General features: G+C 42.9%; 2 protein-coding genes across 2 annotated transcripts; one reads left to right on the forward strand and one right to left on the reverse strand.

Moving 5' to 3' along the window:
• Positions 1-2353: 2353 nt before the first annotated feature.
• On the forward strand, positions 2354-5442 carry LOC139654300 (uncharacterized). Its single transcript, XM_071531405.1, has 9 exons — positions 2354-2372; positions 2464-2656; positions 3069-3249; positions 3431-3668; positions 4085-4245; positions 4467-4571; positions 4956-5053; positions 5159-5237; positions 5392-5442. The coding sequence occupies exons 1-9, from the start codon at positions 2354-2356 to the stop codon at positions 5440-5442; spliced, it is 1125 nt and encodes a 374-aa protein (XP_071387506.1).
• A 3807-nt stretch (positions 5443-9249) lies between these two features.
• On the reverse strand, positions 9250-14879 carry cyp1d1 (cytochrome P450, family 1, subfamily D, polypeptide 1). The gene is made up of 7 exons (XM_071531403.1): positions 14592-14879; positions 13880-14509; positions 12669-12792; positions 12411-12500; positions 10531-10654; positions 10334-10420; positions 9250-9532 (listed from the first exon to the last, which is right to left on the reverse strand). The coding sequence occupies exons 1-7, from the start codon at positions 14877-14879 to the stop codon at positions 9250-9252; spliced, it is 1626 nt and encodes a 541-aa protein (XP_071387504.1).
• Between the last annotated feature and the right edge of the window lie 4097 nt (positions 14880-18976).

Genomic DNA, 18976 nt, shown 5'->3' on the forward strand with positions numbered 1-18976 from the left:
AACAAACTGTGGTGGGTTGGAACTGGTTACCATGGCAGCCTGCTGCTCGTATCTCGGGGTTATGATCTGGTCACAGACGTATCAACAAAGCAGGCAACAATAAGTCTTAGCTTCAATGAGGCAATATTCAGGAGTGGTTTATACAACAGGCAGGGGCATGACTCCTAACATCACAAGTTTAAGATTTGATCACTTATTACCACACCAACTAAGTTTGATTGGAAATTGTCTCACTGTGGTCAGGATAGACACAAGAGTCTAGTCTAGTCTGTTTGAAGAAGTCCTGTACCAGAGGACTGATGACCCCAGTGGGCTGCAACATTTGCCTAAATTTTCTATGTCGTCACTTTCCATTTTTTGCACTTTTTGAGAACTTCTTGCACTTTTTGTCAAATTCAAACCTTGTTTTCACTTTCTCAGCTTCTTTCTTGCTTTTTTGAGGTTTGATACCCTATATACGCGGGCCCCTTTCACATTTGATGATGTTTAGAGACAAGATAGACATCAGATACAGATATACTTTACACATAGGCTAAGTCTCATGCAATACCCATGACCAATGACAGTAATGGATACACAAGATCTATAGATCTGCAAAAAGTGCAAAAAATGACATGTCAAAATAAAAATCAATCAATAAATAAGTTGGTAAGCACAATGCTTACCAATGCTTCAAATCCGAAATTAATCACTTTAGAGTCTGAGGTCTACATCAAGAGCTGTGTGCTTAAACTTATAGTTTGTAATTAAATGGAACTTCAGGTCAGGCTTGAAAGAGAGAGTTTTTCTTAAGTTTTAATAAGGTGGTTTTATCTGCAGGCCTGCAGTGAGTCTGATCTGCCACTGGAGGGGGCTAAAGCCCGTCTGGAGGAGCTGAAGGAGAGCCTGTACCAGAGGGAGAGAGAGATCACTGAGCTGCTGGAGGCAGAGAGGAGCCCCATCCCTCCCGTCCCCCAGGCACCCTGCAGTGTCCTGCTGCCCACTGTCATACACAAGGTGATGAGTGAAACTATCAACCAATTTAATTCCCAACCAAGATGCAACTATGTGTAAATCAATGGCTTACTATCCGTGCATCAGATCCTCTTAAATGTGATATTCTTTGCTCTGCTGGTGGCAGGATATGCTTCATTCTGTTTTCTGTGCATTCCCTTCAGTTTATAGATGGCTCTACTGTATTGTGACTATGACTACTATGTCTCCTAGGCTCATGCAATCTGCAGTGCAGTGGCTGAGACCAGAACTGTACTGGACCAGATGATTGAGGAGAATCGGGCTGCTCTGATTGAAGCCAGAGACAAACTGGACCGTCTGCAGATGAGCACAGACGACCACAGCAATAAAGAGGAGAAGACCGCTGGCCAAGAGGGGTTCGAGATCACAGAAATAGCAGATATACACTATGGCCTCTTATTGGAATAGCCACAATTAACTAGTCAATAATTCACTTTCTGAAATGTTAGTTGTGAAATGTTGTGAACGAATAACACAAAGCCAGATAAAAAAATGATTAAAAATGTTTATCATCTAAAAATAGAGTAGATACTAATCTTGCATAATTTGATTTCTTTTTCCCCATAGGTCAGATGAATTTGAGTCCAGTTTGTCATTGCTACAAGACACAGTGAGGGAGTATGAGATTGCTCAGGTGGCTTTAGACTGCATCAGAACTGGAGAAAGCCCTGCAACCACTGGTAAATGAATACATTTTGCTCTTACTTGCTTGTGATCAACAATGCTGTCAACATAAACTGTAACATGGGATGTGTTGCAGGTATATCTGGCTAATTGATTATATGGAGCATTGCTTATATCAGAACCAATCATTTATTTTCTGCTCAGACTGTGATGCAGTCTCGGAGTTGGAGGACATCTTGGGACGGGGGATGATCCAAACCTCAGAGGGAGTGAAGAGTGTCGGTCAGCAGCTCCTCCTGCTGCAAGATGAGGTTAGCTTTCTATTCAGACCAGATGAATATAAGGTCAGGTGAGGGTAAAACAGTAATGGTAACCTCCCACCTCCTACATTGGAAAGGAAATTCTTTGTAGAACATATATACCATCATGCACTTATTCAAGGCCTGAAAGTGTTTGTTTCTCAGTAAGTTAAGATTTTAATGTGCAGTGGGTGAAATTATTTAGATTATTCATAGATTTTGGCAAGCTATCTGACTGCAAGGAGCTAGGAATATACCGGTAATATATGTTTTAAATGTTTTTATTCACTGTGACAGTTGTGTTGTCATCCCATTTGCACCCCTTTTCTGCAAAGCTGAAGCAAGTGAAAGACGAGAAGAAGAAGGTAATAGAGAACTACACTTCAGAAAGAACAATGAGGAAGAAGTACTACAACATGGTGGAGGACATGAAAGGTACACATGATCGACTGTTTCTGTATGAAATGAAAGTTAACCACATGAGTTTTGTTCAGGTTTTTGAGGTTTCTTGTCTGTTTTTTCTCAGGTAAAATCCGTGTGTTCTGTCGGATTCGACCGGTGAGCCGAAACGAGGCCGTGCAAGGTGGGGCCATCGTTGTGGAGAAACTAGATGATTTCTCTGTCAATTTGGAGACCCCCAGGGGGCCGAGGGAGTTCCAGTTTGACAAGGTGTTCAGCGCTGAGTCCTCACAGGAAGACCTGTTCCACGACACCAACAGGTGAGGCTTATAATTATAATTTGTTGTTTTTTTTGTTTTTTGTGCTGTAATTTTTGTAATGTGTTTTTTTTTTATCTTGTGCTGTAATCAGGGCGTCCTTGAAAAAGAGAGCTTGCTCTCAGTGGCCCTCCCTGTATAAATAAAGGTTTACATACATACATACATACATAATGCTCTCCGATCAGTGACTGATGACTGATAGATGACTGACTGATGTATGGATAAACTCCTAACTGATGAGGTGGTTATGTCCATATCAGGAACTAAGTGTGACAATAGCAATGAATGTCGGCCAATCATCTAGAGTTTTTCAACTTTCTTGTGATGACAGCAATGAGTGGAAAGCGGGTCAATAATCTAGAGCAGGATGCTTTTTATAAAAACCTTTTTCCCCTTGAATCATCCCCCACAGACTGATCCAGTCGGCCATGGATGGTTACAATGTGTGTATCTTTGCGTACGGCCAGACGGGCTCCGGGAAGACCTTCACCATGGTAGGGGACAAGGAACAGAAGAACCCGGGCATCATGCCTAGAGCTTTCAACGCTATATTTGATATCATACAGGAGAACAGCACCAAATTTGACTTCAAGGTGAGAGGGGGAGCTGAGAGGGTTCAGATCAGACAGTACACCAGTATAATAAACAAAAAAAGACTTACTCTGGGAGATATGAAAGATCTTTCTCCTTCCTTTCATATTATCTCTACTTTTCTTAACTCTTGACCTCACCTCATCTCTTTCCCCTTCTCCCCTTCTCTTCCCTCTACCTCAGGTTTCGGCCTATATGCTGGAGCTGTACAACGACAAGCTCCAGGACCTCTTTGTGAGCCCGGCTGGTGAGGCCCACGCACAGGCCCAGTCCCACAGCCAGCCCAGGCGAGTGGAGATCAAGAGGAACAGAAAGGGGGTTGTGTTCGCCCAAGGAGCAGAGACAAAGGAGGCCTCCAGTGCCCAGGAGCTCTACGCTCTGTTCCAGCAGGCCTGCGCCAACCGACACATCTCTGCCACCAGTGAGTCGGGTATACCGTGCCATGCCGTCCAGTTCAAACAGGCCCCTGCTAAATGGTTTGGATTAATTGTGTTAGTTACAGTCAGTGTGAGGGGGCGGTAGCTAGGTACATCATTACTGGAGCGGGTGGTGAGTGGGACAGGACAGCGGCCAAACTGTGAAGTCAGCATAGGAAGAGGAGCAACATTGTTTTATGGATACACACAGGTCAGCGAGGTACTTGCATGGTACAGCCAACTTACTAGTAACAGTGATTATTATTTTTTACCATTTAATAGTCTATTGACAGCAGACACAGCTAAAAATATAAAAGTTACCAGATTTGGTTCACCGATTATGTAAAATGTCAACAGTGTATCAGAATCAGATTGTATAACTAAAAAGTTTTTTTTGAGGACTTTTTTAATGTTTCCATAGAGATGAATGTGGAGAGTTCCCGCTCCCACCTGATTGTTGGCATCATGGTGGAGAGCAGGAATCTGACCAATGGCAGTGTGAGCTGTGGGAAGCTGAGCCTCGTGGATCTGGCAGGCAGCGAGAGAGCAGCCAAGACCGGTGCCAAGGACCACCAGCTCAAGGTAACTGGTTTACTATGTTCTGATTGGCCCATCAATGATTTTGATTGATCGGTTGATAAATTGATTGGTTTGATGATAGAATGTATGAGATTTTGCACGCCTTTTTTTTTTGGTAATTATTTTTCCCTTTCTGAATTCCACCTTGGAGCTTTCTCCTCTCCTCCTCTCCTCCCCTCCCCTCCTCTCCCCTCCTCTCTTCTCCTCTCCTCTCCTCTCCTCAGGAGGCTAACTCCATTAACAAGTCTCTCAGCGCCCTGGGTGATGTGATCTCAGCGTTGTCCTCTGAACTGCCCCACGTACCCTACAGGAATAGCAAACTGACCCAGGTTATGAAAGAAGCCATTTTACAATCGTTATGATCAATCTGCTTTTGATTTTGTCAATCAACTGATACTTTGTTTTAAAATTCTATAAACAAATTGAACCATCTTTAAAATGATTAAATTCATATTGCAAAACCATAGTGCTATGTTTGACAGTGTATTTTATCATTCGTGAATGAATTGCTTTTATTTTCAGTTTGATTTGATTTTGATTGAATTGAAGGTTCATTGACCCCAAACCTTATTATAGAGTGCATGAATTCCAACCACATAATGAGCTTTTGCACCGAACAATAAGCTGCCTCCTTATGTGTCTGTGTCACAAATACTGTAATGTAGAACTGCAGGTGAGACACATGCAAAATCTACTTATTTCATCTACCCCAGGTCATGCAGGACTCCCTGGGTGGCAACGCCAAAACACTCATGATTGTCAACATCTCTCCTTCAGAATGCAACCTTGATGAGACGCTCACCTCGCTCATGTAAGACAGACAGAGAGAGAGAGAGAGAGCAACATTATCATTTATTTCACAGATGAAGGCAAACAAACTCTGAACACTAACACCTGAACTTCCTGAACCCCCCAGTTATGCAACAAGAGTGAAGGCCATAACCAACAATGCTCAGAGAAACCTAGAAAGCAAAGAGATTGCCCAGCTAAAAGAGGTATTGTGTTAATCTCTATATTGGTCAAAGCATCCGTTTACAGTAAAAAAAAAAAAAAAAAAGAAAGACGTTGTTATAATGCAAGATCTAGTAACCACACTGGAACTTGACTGACTTCATTTCCGTTTTCCCTTTCCCCTTCCTTTTCCGATAGGTGATCTTGAAGCTGAGGACAGGACAGACGGTGGAGGAGGAGGAGATTTGAACTACACTGAATTGAAGTGACCTGCAGTAGCAGAGATGAGTGGTGAACTGGGAATGTTTGGACCAGGTTTGAAGATTATTTTTTGAGTGGGCAGCTTGTAGCTTGTAGCCGTTGAGAGGGCTGTCTGTTCTCATGAGCTGTGTGTGTGTTTGAATAAATAAAGAAACAAATAGGTATTCTAATGTTCATTTGGATCTGGGCCCATTTAGTCAGATGCAGGGACAGGAGACATCACTACAGGGGCAGAGCCAGAGAGACAGAGTGGAAAGGAAACAGTGGCATTCAGGGCATTGCGTGCAGGTTGTTAATGGGAGCTCCCTGCCTGCTGTAGAGTGAGGCCCCCACAGCACGGGGCCCCGTGTAGGACCGGCAAGGCAGTTGGGAAGTCACTTGGCCAATGGGTTTGTACTTCTATTGTAGGGAGAAAAAAAGGCATTCAGTCTGAAGCACATTAGGGCTTTCTTGGCAGGTAAAACCTCCAAGGCCATCCCTGTTGTCACACAGTCAGATTCCTTTGCAGGGATCAGATGGGGTCACTCTCAAACACACACAGGGCCTGTCCTGTTGGGTTTTCAGGAGGGTAGGGAGCTCACTAAAATTAGAGCTTTGCAATGGCAGGCGAGGGGAAGAGGGAGGGGGGAGAGGGCTGAAAGGGTGCCAGGGTTTGGAGGGGTAAACAGTGGGGCTGTTTGGTGGTTGTGATAGGCTGAGAGAGAAGTGGTGCTCACTGGGACATGTGTTCTTGTCATTTTTAGGAGTTAAAGTAGGCCTCATAGGTTTTGTTTCCCTATAAGTTTATTAGAAGTGTTTTGTATAGGAGACTGTGTTGGAGAAGCAATCATTTAGTTGAAGGGTTACAATGAGATTTCTTTTTTGAGATTTTCAATGCTGTTTTTTTGGGGGGGGATCATTTTGGTTTAGTGTGATTTAGTTTCAGTTGTAAGGAACACCCGCTTGTCTCGCTCCAGGCATCTGCTCCAGCTCACGATCACGACAACAAAGAGTCAAGGCTACAAACGGAAAATGAAAACCATTTGACCTAGGATAGCACGGCAGTGCTGGGCTCAGTGTTCGAGTGTGATGAAGGGTAACAGATTCTATAAGTAGACTGTCTTTTGTCTGTAGTGGGGCCCAATCCTAATTGTTCAGCATTTTTAATCTATACCGCGGGCCCCACAAGTGTTTTTCCTTTTTACGGCACACTAGAGCCACGATTCCTAGCTTTGCGTGCTGCGTTTTATTGGCTGCTTTAGATCAGAGGCCACCCGGCACATGCTCACTGTGATTTGTTATTCTTTAATAACGTCCATAGTTTAAACCATACTATGCGCTCTGTGGACTAGAACTAAGTGAGGGACAAAAGCACAGAGCGCTACAGAAAGGACAGGGAGAGGGAACAGGGTTGATGGGTTGATGAGGGGACTGAAGGGTCTCATCCCCTGCAGCTATTTTGTTAATTAATCAAACACACATACACACAAAACCATTCAAACCAAGTCTCACTCACTGTACATGGTTTTGTGTGTGTTGCCCTCTCAAATCCTACGTGACCACACACAGGCAAATTGAAAATGCCGCCTGTAATAAATGGCTGTAGGCCCACTGTCGTTATGACAGTGCTGACAGTATTGGAGGCCATCAGTCTGCCATTCAAGACTAACTGTCAGTTACTTCGTCATTATCACCTTTGTAAACTATAGAATAGATACTACCTCAAAGCTAACCATTTTCAGTTAGCCATGTTACATACAGAGTTCAATACAATTATGCATGTTCTACACGTTATACACTTTACTTCAGAAATTAAAATATTCAACAATCCCATTAGTCTAAATTCAAACCACTTTTTCACTTTAGAACATTTTCACTTTTTAGCTCTTTTACCTCGGCAAGATTTCATAAACAGTCAACTGCCATTGTATCTTGTTGTATCTTCATGTATCTGTAGAGGTGCCATTAATTTCCTTTCACTTTGAATACAGAGTCCAAGAAATTGTTTTGCTTACAGTATTAGCTGCAATGATATGGCCCAGATAATTTCTATGCTTTGAGCCAAACTTTTCTGGAGGTAATCTGGCATGTTCACAATGATCAATAATCAAAAAAAAAATAAAAAAAAAAATAAGAGAAAGCCTGAAATGCCTATGATGGTTATGAATTCACACAACAAATATCAAGGATTCATGAACTCCTATCAAGGAATGTGGCCATTCCATACCAAAGTGAACCATTGCTTTAACATATGAACTGAACCATTCCATTAGCATCCTCAGCAACAGAGTGAACAATTCACAGAAATAAGGACCGCCATTTCTCAGGATTCACTGTGATTTCGGCAAAATGTTTCAACTATATATCCTTCCTTATCTTATGAGGCAGTGGCATGATATATGTATATGGTATAGTCTGGTATGTGACATGTATATGATATGGTATATTAAGCCCTTTGAGACATGCCTATGGTAAAGGGCTATATAAATACATTTGCGTTGACTTGACTGCTGCTCCAGTGGAGCTGCTCACTGATCAATAGTAGAAGACTGTGGTAATACTGGGTGTGATAGTGTGCAACTGTGTATAGCATGTGAAGCAGTGTGCTGCTTGAAATGTACATGAGCGCTCAGTCAACTTTCCCTGGATAAATAAAGATTTAAAAAATCTGGCACGAACATAACTTTCAAACTTCCCATTTGAAGATGAAGTTCCCATAAGGAATACTGCCGGACTCTCCTTTTGTTCAAACACATATCGCCATGCTTCTTTACATTTAGCTCATGAAAATAGAAATGCCTGATTTCACAGCAGAGGGTGTTTCAAGAAGATGGGGAACTCTTATATATCTTAATATATATTTTTTTCCATCCCTTAGAGAGCAACTGGGGAAGACTTTGGAGAAGAGAGATGAGTTAGCTAGTCACTGTATGCCTTGAAGCTACAGTTAAAGAGGAACAAGAGGAGGGGGATGATAACAGGAAGAAGAGGAAGAGGACATATAGGAGGAGGATTGATGAGGAGGAGATATGGAGGAAAGATGAGAGGAGGGGTGGGAGAGGAGGACTGAAGAGAGTGAGAGGGGTATGGATGAACCCTGCATGAACACTGTTTGAGGCCCGCAGCGCTGCTCACTAATCTGTAACACCCTCTCTCTCCCTCCCTCAGTGTTTAACTGTAACTAATAACTTAAGATAAGGGCTTTTAATGAATGGCTGTCTTGAAGCTGGTTTAATTTTTAATGCGGTTGGGACGGGAAGGCGGAGGGATTCTACCCTATCACAAAGTACAAAGGCACAGCTGTACTTTGAATGACCCTCGCTGTGCAAATATTGTGTTCCAATTTTTCAAATAAGAAACACAAACATCAAGCTCATCAGTTAGTACATACTATTCCTATGTACTACAACTAATTTTAAATACCTTATGTAAAAAAAAAAAAGACTTCTCTTACAATATAATTCTCGACAGCATTTAGAAAGACATTTGTAAATACAGTATATTTCCCTTTTGTTGTTCATGTGTGATCTGTTTGCCCTAACAGAATTCTGAAATGTACAGAATAAATATCAGGTCAAGGCTATCGTATGATGCTGCCATCCTATATCGAGTCTGTGAATAAGTATGTCTTAGTGAGAGGTATCTCTGATGTATCTCTGTGGTATATTATGAAGTCTGGCCTAAGATGGTGGCTAATGGTAAAACCACAAAAGCCAGTAATGGCTGATATTATTACAAGAAACCCAGACATAGAATATGCAGTGTTTTGAGATTCCCAAAAGATCCACACAGAGCATCATTTGGGCTCTTGAAGGTCTACAACCTCGAGGAGATGATAATCCTGTAGGGTCGAGGCTTCATAGTCAGACCAAAGTCAGTGCTGAGGTCCAGCTCCTGCCCGGGAACATTTTGGATCTGCAACCTGTGGAGCAGCGTGGTGAGGAAGACAAATATCTCCAAACGTGCAAATCCATCACCGAGGCAGCGTCTCTTCCCCATGCCGAAGATGAGGACCTTCTCCGTCAGCTCCTTGTTGAGGAGTCCTGACCCATCCAGGAAGCGCTCAGGATGAAACGTGTCTGGGTCGCCCCAAAGATCACTGGACCAGAGTGAAGAACATGAAGATCAATAAACCAGTAAAACAGAAAATAAAGACAAGAAACAAAAAAGACCAGGAAGTCAAATCAGGAAGACATATCAAATGAAAAGGAGGTAATGTGACAGTTGTGCAGATGATGTAAGGCTGTCAGGCACCATCCTCCATCCAAAAGTAAGGAGGACACATCCATAGACCAGGAGGCGAAGGGGCCGGATGAATGGGCAGAAAGAAACAACATGCTGCTAAACGGAGAGAAACCTGTGCAGCTAAGAATATGCTTCACATGTGACCCAACACAGCCAGAGTCTCTGAGGCTGGGGGAACAAGAGGTACCTGTAGTGTCTGGACTATTAGCTCGACTCAGACCTCAATAGAGACGCCCACATTGAAGAGGCAGTAAAAAAAGCTCATTCCCTAACAGTGCTGACCAGTAATGGCCTTCCTGCAAAGCTGCATATGACATGGTCACGGTCTATGCAACTCTTATCAGGCCATGCCTTTAATATGGCTCGGTGCTTTTAGTGGGATGCACCAAAAAAAACAAGAAGCCAAGTTCAAGAGAGTCCAAACATGGGCTCTCAAAATAATCAGAAGAGAGCAGGTGTCACTTTACAAGTCCTGCTCTCACTTCAAAGCAGGAGAGAGCAGGCAGCAGTGCTGCTAATAGAGACATGCAGCGACCACAGCATCCACAACATGTCCTGCTCCCCCCAGTATGAGGCAAATGCACCATCAAAGTGTGCAATATAAAATTCAGAAATCAAAGTCATAATTGAGTGATGATTGATAATGTTTACTCACGTATCATGATTGACTTGATACTGGTTTATGAAGATACAGGTGTCTTTGGGAATGAAGTATCCATTCAGGGTGATGTTTGTTGTGGTGCTGCAGGGGAGGAGAGGAGAGGGAGGCCAAGACAGGTCAAGTACAACACACATCTTCCAGTAGCGAACATGAATGCACTGCAAACACATCTAACATAACTTTCATCTTACCAGTGAGGTATGGTGAACGGGACGTAGGAAGCATGACGAAACACTTCATATATGAAAGCCTCGGTGAAAGGCATCTTAGGCTTATCTGCAAACCTGGGCAGTCTGGCTGTGCCAATGTGGTCATCTTAATAATAAAGAGACAAAGTGACACAGAGTCATGCCCAAATACTAAATACTAAAATACTCTTAAAGGGTGCCTTTGGGAAATTGGGGAGCCGTTTAAAAATTCCTAAGTCGGGGTTTGCACAAGTTATAGATTTAGATATTTCTGTTGGGCAGGGCATCAGTCAGGCCAAATTTTGGACGATTTTGTACTCAGCTTAGTGTAAAGCCATATGACATCTTCTACGCTACTGAAACTAAATCAGTTTGACCAGTAGACCCCTTGAGGTTGGGGGTTTCAATTGAAACTTAATAATAGCCGCTGATGCTTCTTGTCTACAATAAAATGAAATTACTCTGATAAGCTGTATGGGAAAAAAGGTACAATAGTTGCATTGTCTTCAGTCTCCAGTAGACTTTGAAATGACAAAAAGGGTCCACTGGCTGCAGAACTTCAGCTGTGCTGCAGCTCTTTGGGGGTTAAAAGGTCTGTGATGCAGCCAGAGGTCAAACTCAGCTGTGTCTTAGGAGTGACTTTGTAAAATTACATAATCAGTTCTAACATGAACAGCCACTTTCATGCTATTCTAAACACATCAGAATTGGGGCGGATGTAATCTTATGTTTTTTGACCAGTGAAAAGTAATGCTATGATTTAATTAACCAGTGAGGCAGTAAATTTTGAAGCCCGCTGTGAACCAATGAATGAAGGCTGCTCAACCTAATAATCTTACTGAACAAAGTATTTTATTGTCACATTATCAAATCCCTAATCACAAATATTGCTAATGTCATTTGTGAGTCTGACTGAGCAAATCCCGATGTGCACGGTGACTGAATGGAGAATGTTAAACCATGTGTGTCTGAGGCCTTGCGTGTTACTGCCTTTGTGCCTGTCTGGATCAACTCTCTAACCTTTCTTTCTCTGCCTCTTTCTCCCTCCCTCTCTCAGTCTGATTCATCCTGTCTCCTCTTACTGCCCCCTCTCTCTGTGAAAATGCAACGTGCCTCAGAACAGACAGCACCAGTTTTCTCAGCCCGCTTCAAAAGTAGCTCTGGCGTCAGCAAATTGGTCTGATCTTTTGTGAGTTACTCTGGTGGCTGGTGGCTTCTGTCTTTCCGGGAAGGGCACTAGGGTTGTTGGGTATTGTTGAATTTTTATTGATTCTGCCTACAATTTTGATACCACTACAAGATACGGTTCCTTGACTATTAATGGATTTGTTACATAAACAACGCACATTCAGATGTTGTGTGTCCAGAAAAACATCTCAACATAACTTTCACCTTGTTGAATGAATATTCTTTCTCAATGTATCTTTTAATGGATAAAATCAGGGCTAAATTTGGTATTGATCTCTGTGTGTATGGCTTGTCTCAAATATGAATGGTTCTATATGAGAAGCAGCTTCTTTTCCACTAGACTTAGCCATTTTACTGTATCCATACGGGATCACACACTCTGGCAATCTCTGCTCATTAGCGATGTGTTATTCATTAACGGGCAACCATTCATTCTTGGACTACGAGATACACAACGACCACAATTCATTCATGAAATTGGACACTGGACAGGCCCTCGCTCCTTAGCATAACACAAACACAAGAGTCACGCTCTCCTGAAAAAACAATTTATACCAGTTAGAAATCCCCCTAGCTCCGATTCCAGAGAAAATAAATATGTTTGGTTTACTAAGAGAAAAGGGAAGCAGGGCACATAATTTCATATATATTGCAGTGGTTGGTCATATTAAATGTTTGATATTCAAAGACAGTACCTATCTCCTGGTGTATTCTGTCCTGGATGTCGGGAAACTTGATGAGGTACAACAGGCTCCACTGTAAGCCAGCGATGATGGTGTCAAATCCTTGGAAATAGCACATTACACCATCGCAGTGAATGGAGAATAATGACCATCTTCTTCACCGTGATCAACGTTATCATCATGATCAACGTTATCATCATCACCAGCAGTATGTGCCGTCTATGACTGCAATCCAAGTAAAATGTTAACCTATTTTCCAGTGTATCTAACCTGCTCCAAAGATGTCTATGACGGTGTGAATGATCTGAGAGTTGGAGAGCGTGGATGTGTCCGTATCCTCTTCTCTGTCCTCACAAAGCGCTATCAGAGCATCTGTGATGTCTCGGATGCAGTTCTGGAATCAAACACACACACACACACACACACACAGTATAGTAAAATGACAGAAAATATAATTGAACATCAACTGTGTCAGTCAAAGGTTGGCTGTATTTCTCTGGCATAATTTCACTGAAAAATCGAATTGTCATTATTAAGTATAGGGCAATTTGTGATTATGCTGAAATAGGGCTTCAAAATTTTAACCCTAATAATTTGGAAACAGACAGTAATCGTTATGGTAAGCATCAAAACGACGCGTGTCTTCCAGTAGGTTGCTAATTCCTAATTAGAGTGCGTGCGAACATTTTAGCCACTCTGCGCAAGAACAAAGGTCCGTCCCAGGGAACTTGTTTGTTATTTTTTTGGCTACAACCGCACTCACAGCTACCAGTGTATGTGTGCAATGTCAAATTAAATAGTGGAGAGCAAATTAGTGGGGCAGATCTACAGAAAACAACACTTACTGACACGCCATCCACAACATGAAGCTGTCCTGAAAATATTCTGCCTTTTTGCGTGTGAACTGCACTCTGTTCAATACACCAGCTAACATGCACAGCGATAATATTCATCCAACCAGTGCACAATTAGTTCATATTTAACAAGGGATGGTGGTGGCTTGGGAGGCAATGTGTTGTTTTTGTCCCTTTATTCTAAACATCTGCTATTAATGAAGAGAAATCATTATATATGTGTTAACAAAGGAAATTACTTCCACATGTCCTTTTTACTTCTTCCTTCATTTTTCTTTGCATTTGTCCATCAATTAGTCCAGTATTGAAACTAATCTACCTGTTAAGACTAATCCAAGCGACACAGGAAACGAAGACCTCAATATGAAGGCACAGATCATCTGGACCTTCAAAACAGGAAACAAAGCTCCCAAATCTATGCTGTGACCCTTATCTTGTCCCACAACAAACAATGTCTCATTACCCAGCACAACAACAGTCTCATTAAACTAGAACCTTTTTAAAGTCATGACCTAATCCTGTTGTCGCCTGTGTTCCTGTTTGCTCTAACAATGTATTTTCCTTTTGACACATGACAGACAATATAAATCCTGGTCTGCAGCCAGGTGTGTCCCCCGGCCTCCTTACCTTATCAAAGGTGTTGATGTGCTCCTCGATGCTGCGCTCCATGAAGCCGTTCATCCTGCGGATGTGCTGGACCATCTTCCTCAGCGACGGACTCGGAAAGTACCGGAACACAGGGAAGAAATCTGCCAGGTTCCCAGCAGCAAAGATCCTCAGGACCTCATTGTTGATGTGAACAATAGTGAGGAACTCCTTGTCATTATAGTCGTACCTTTTCCCAAAACAGAGGGCACAGACGACATTTGCCACCGAGGTTACCAGGGGAACCGCCGGGTCTATACCCGCCACATCTTGGCCTCCCTCACGCCCCGTTTCCTCCGCAGCGGCCCGTTCCCGAATCACCTCCACCATCTCTGCTGCCTCGGCGCAAACGTGTTCCTCCAGCAGGCAGGTGGTGCCAGACCCCCTGGGCTCAGCCTGGGAGAAAGACCTGAGGGCGTTCTTACACAGCTTCTTATGCAGCATCCAGGCCGGTCCGTACTTCTCGCTGAAGGTCATACTGGTCCCGTTGGCGACGGCCGAAAAGGTGAAGAGGTCGGGTCGCCCGGCAAAAGCCTCACCCTGCCGAACCAATGCCTGCCTGATGGTGGCGTAGCCGCTTAGGACGACAACGGTCAAAGAGCCCAGACGCATCTGGAATCAACGAATGAATGAATGTTTAATCCTTTGCACATCCAAAACATAATTTCATTCAGAAACACAAACATTTTGATACCTTGAAGACATCGCCGTATTGCAGCCTCAAGCGGGTTAGGGAGAGATGCATCTGGTCCCCTATCTGTAGTAGATTACCGACAAGGGGCCAAGGCGTGGGGCCAGGAGGAGGCGGGTGTTTCACCTGGTCCTGCTGGGAGAGGTGCTGGTGCCGGTGGAGGGATTTGTGGCCCTTACGGCCCCTGAGGGCCACCAGGAGGAGGGTGAGAAGACACAGAGCCACGGTGACGCCAGACAGGGAGACATAGGGGCTCTCCTTGATGGGCAGGATCCCAAACGTCAGTCTCATCATACCAGATGCTGCGAGAGAGAGAGAGAGAGAGAGAGAGAGAGAGAGAGAGAGAGAAACACAGAGAGAGAGACAGAGAGAGAGAGAAAGAGACTCAGGCAGGAAACAGGTACAGGTTCTATAAAGAGATAGAGGAGAAAAGTGAAAACTTCTCTGTAAAAAGGAAAAGCACTCTGCCCAAAAAAATCTGTGACAAATGGTGATTGATGCTTAAATATTTTTTTTAAAAAGTAACATATTTTCATCATCAATAGAAGAAAGAATACATTATATAGTAATGAAAGAAAGAAAGAAAGAAAGAAAGAAAGATCACAATTTGGCAGACATTCAGGTAGAAAACACACAATGCAGTATAGGCTATCTTCTCTAGCTTTGGTATTATAAATCAGAGAGAGACCCAGGACAGCAGAGAGCAGGACCAGGTATCAGAGAGAGACCGGATCACTCACCAGGCATTAGCGGGCCGGCAGCAATTTGTGGTCTGGTCCTTGTGAACTTGCTGGAGAGAATAGCCCCCAGTCCAGGCGGGACGTCCCGTTCAGCAGCAGCTGGGCCCCCTGCAAAGGGAGCTGCCGCCCTCTCACAATAGATGGATGCGCACATGGCGAGAAACTTGGCGCGGGGCGGAGGGCGAGTTCCCCGGGAGTCAGTGACTGGATCGGCCCATTTGAGCGGAGACCGGAACCGTCCACTCCGGTACTTTTCTTCTCGAAATAGGCCACCCACCCACAAATGGCCTGCACACTGCTAATGAAGGACGCTGCATCCTGCAAAAAATTTAAATTACTAAATAAATAAATAGGCCTAAATAAACAAATATAGGCCTACAAAGATTTTACCTAGTCTAAATCTGTTCAGAGAGACAAAAATTGTACCAAGCCCCAAAAATTAATTACTACATGTAGATGACGAAATATGTGTTGCACAATACATTCCTACCGTATGCCTGTTGACAGTATTAATATATCCAAAATATGGTTTGGTCACTCAAAATATATTTTTGACGAATGCCATCTATAATCTGAGAAATATCTCTAAATCTAGATAAAGCTACATGTGAAATGTTATATAGATTTATATTTTATATTGATTTGTCGTTAGGGAAAGCTGCCTGTAATATCAGTGAATTGTCACTGTAAGGCGGCTCAAATAGTGAAAACATCACTGGAAACATTTATTACATTCCAGGTTTAAACTCAGTCAGTTGTCGAGCTCGCATCAGTGCAAAGTGTATCGAGATCCGTAATCTTAGGGCTTTAATGAGTAGACTAATGTAATTTCTGTAATGTGTCACAAGGTGGCCCTCTAAGTCTTTTTAGTCTGGACCGTCACCGATGTGCCGTGCAGTCCGAATTGGGGTCTGCTGTGCCCATGTTGATGGTCACTGTAGTTTGTCAGTGACATGTTGCCTCCTACAAATCAGCCTTTTAATTCACAAAAATCCATACGCAAATGATAAGGAAGTGGGAGTGAAAATGTTCCGAGCTATCATGGGGCATCATGTAAATATAGTTGTACTGGACATTACAACTATACATTACATTTTATTTTTCCCCTTGTTTTACAATGGGTTGTTAAACTATCAAAATTATTTCCAGTACATAAGTTGAGTAGCTATGCTTAAGCACTTGACTTCCACCATTTGTGACATTTTGGCTCACAAGTCTGCAAAGGCAATGGCTGAAGGTCATGACTGAATCACTGAAGGTTTATCTATCTGCTCTATACTGTAGATTCTTGTGTTACTGAAAACAACATGTGGTTTTGAGTGTTTTGTTGTATAGTAGGTGTACCATCATAACACCAATGCAAATTTTCCTATATGCTTATGATAAGCTAATACATTCCTGAACTCAGTTGTTTCCCTTTCAATCCCTTTCTTTATGCTTGCTTTCATATTTCTTCATTTACCTTGTGGCCTCTAATTTGATTATTTAAGCCCTTTTTCTCTCTCTGCCTCTCTTCACATTCTCCCTCCATCTGCGGCCCTCACTCCCTTTCCTGCTCTGTCTTATCTCTTCATCCCTCTTTTTCCTTTCTTCCACCCACCCGCTCATTACACTCGCTTTTCCATTTCCATCTCTCTCTCTCTATCTCTCGTTCCTTTCTCCGTCTCATTCCCCTCGTTCTATCTCTCTCCCTCTCACTCTCCATCGAGCCGTCGATTTAGTTCAGCCTCAACTGTGGGACACCCGGTGCTGTCAGGCCGAGCGACAGCTCCTTTGACCTGGTGGTCCATGTCCTCTCCAGGCCGAGGCGCTCCGCCTGCACGGCCTTGTCATTAGCGCTGCCAGGGAGACGGAGCTGAGACACACACTGATTCTGTGGAGCCAGACTAGAAGCTGAAGAGTCGACTATCAGGAGAATGTGTTGCTTACATTCAAACATGAAAGCATTAAGGCAGAGGTTACATAGTTAACACTTACATGCGCACACACACACATACACACACACACACACACATAGTTCCAGCCAGACTCGCCAGAGAACAACACACACAATCATGCAGATATACTTGTCAACATACACATGCATAGACACACAGACAGGTTCATGGGAAAAACTGTGGAACTGTGGCTGTGGAAAAACCTGGCACCAAGCTGTACACACACACACACGATCCCAAACTCTCAAAATGACACACACGCTCGGCATGTGGACACTTTACACTGCAAAGACAACCACTCCAATAGTAATAATATGCCTTATTAATAGCAGTTACGAATTTCCCACTGATGCACAACACCTTGAAGGAAGAGATACACATGCATGGACGGGCAGAACAGATGGATGGATGGATGGATGGATGGATGGTTGGATGGATATGTAATTTCTCTATGGTGCAGGCATATGGCAACCCCCAACAATGGTCAAGATGCTGCATATACAGATGCATGACCAAAACCCCTTGGCTTCATACAGTACTGTATGAGGAACACCCTGCTATAGCTTCAAGTGAGCTACTGTATAACAAAACACAGCTATAGACATCAGTATGGGAAGATGGTTTCCACCGTGCTTTGCAACACTCTCCGAATGCAGTTCTGCGGTGCTTTTCATTATTTAACGAGGGTTAATTACAGAGGTTATGTTGTCCCAGGGGATAATTCTCAAAGGGATGTGTGTCTTTCCAGACAGCCTAGATCAAAATACAGGCGCACCAGACAAAGTTATGCGATCGCATTGTTCCTGGGAGACAGCGAAGCAACGGGAGGCCCCTTATCAAAGCAAACATCTTCCCAATTACGCTTGCTGCCTCATAGATCCTCTGCAATGTAGACCTAGTCCCAGTTCTTTTTACTTTGTTAATGTTTGTGCTGGTTGAAATGGGCTGGATCAATGCAAAGGTGATGGAGATAATACAGTCACATCAAAAATTAGGAAAGTCCAAATGTCTGTGCTTCCTGAATGCAGCTGGAGTGTGCTTGCTTCAGCTTGCAAGGTTAAACAATTGAATTCATTAGAAAGAGTTAATCTTTGCCTTCATTTGCCTTTTGACCACTAGCCTACATGTCAATATTCACTTTCTGCTATTCAATTCTATGGGAAAAAAAGAAAAGTTAAATATGTTAAAACTTGTAAAGAGAATCAAAATGCTGAATACATCAACCCACCTCATAAAGTACCCGAACCTTTTAAAGTTGGGATGCAGTCTCTATATCTTAAAGCAGTGGTTCTCAACGTGGGGTCCGGAGACCACCAGGGGTCCTTGAGGGGGTTCCAGGGGGTCCCCAGCAAATTTATGAATTGTTAAACTTCATCATTATTTCATTTACAAGAAGTTAACACAATTAGTTTAAATATATCTCTCTACCTAAAACAGAGATAGTCACGGAATTAGATAGATAGATACTGGGAATAGAAATACTGGGCTTATTTTAAGATAGCTCAGGAAAAACAAAGCTATAGCATGTGTGCTAGATTTTCACTAATAATAAAGAAATGGAGGGAATAGCTAGAGTGTTGTAGTTTTCAAGTATCCCGCTAATAATAATAAAGAACTAGAAAAGTCAATTTTCGACAAAATTGGGGAAAATGTGTGGGCTAGCTGAAAGCAGCTGTAATAATTTTACAGCAATATGTTTATTAGCCAAAAA

The sequence above is a fragment of the Centroberyx affinis genome, unplaced genomic scaffold (assembly GCF_046629955.1).
Source record: "Centroberyx affinis isolate AG114_WGS23_722 - 3 ecotype Tasmania unplaced genomic scaffold, CSIRO-AGI_Caff_v1 ptg002074l_1, whole genome shotgun sequence".
Classification (NCBI taxonomy): Eukaryota; Metazoa; Chordata; class Actinopteri; order Beryciformes; family Berycidae; genus Centroberyx; species Centroberyx affinis.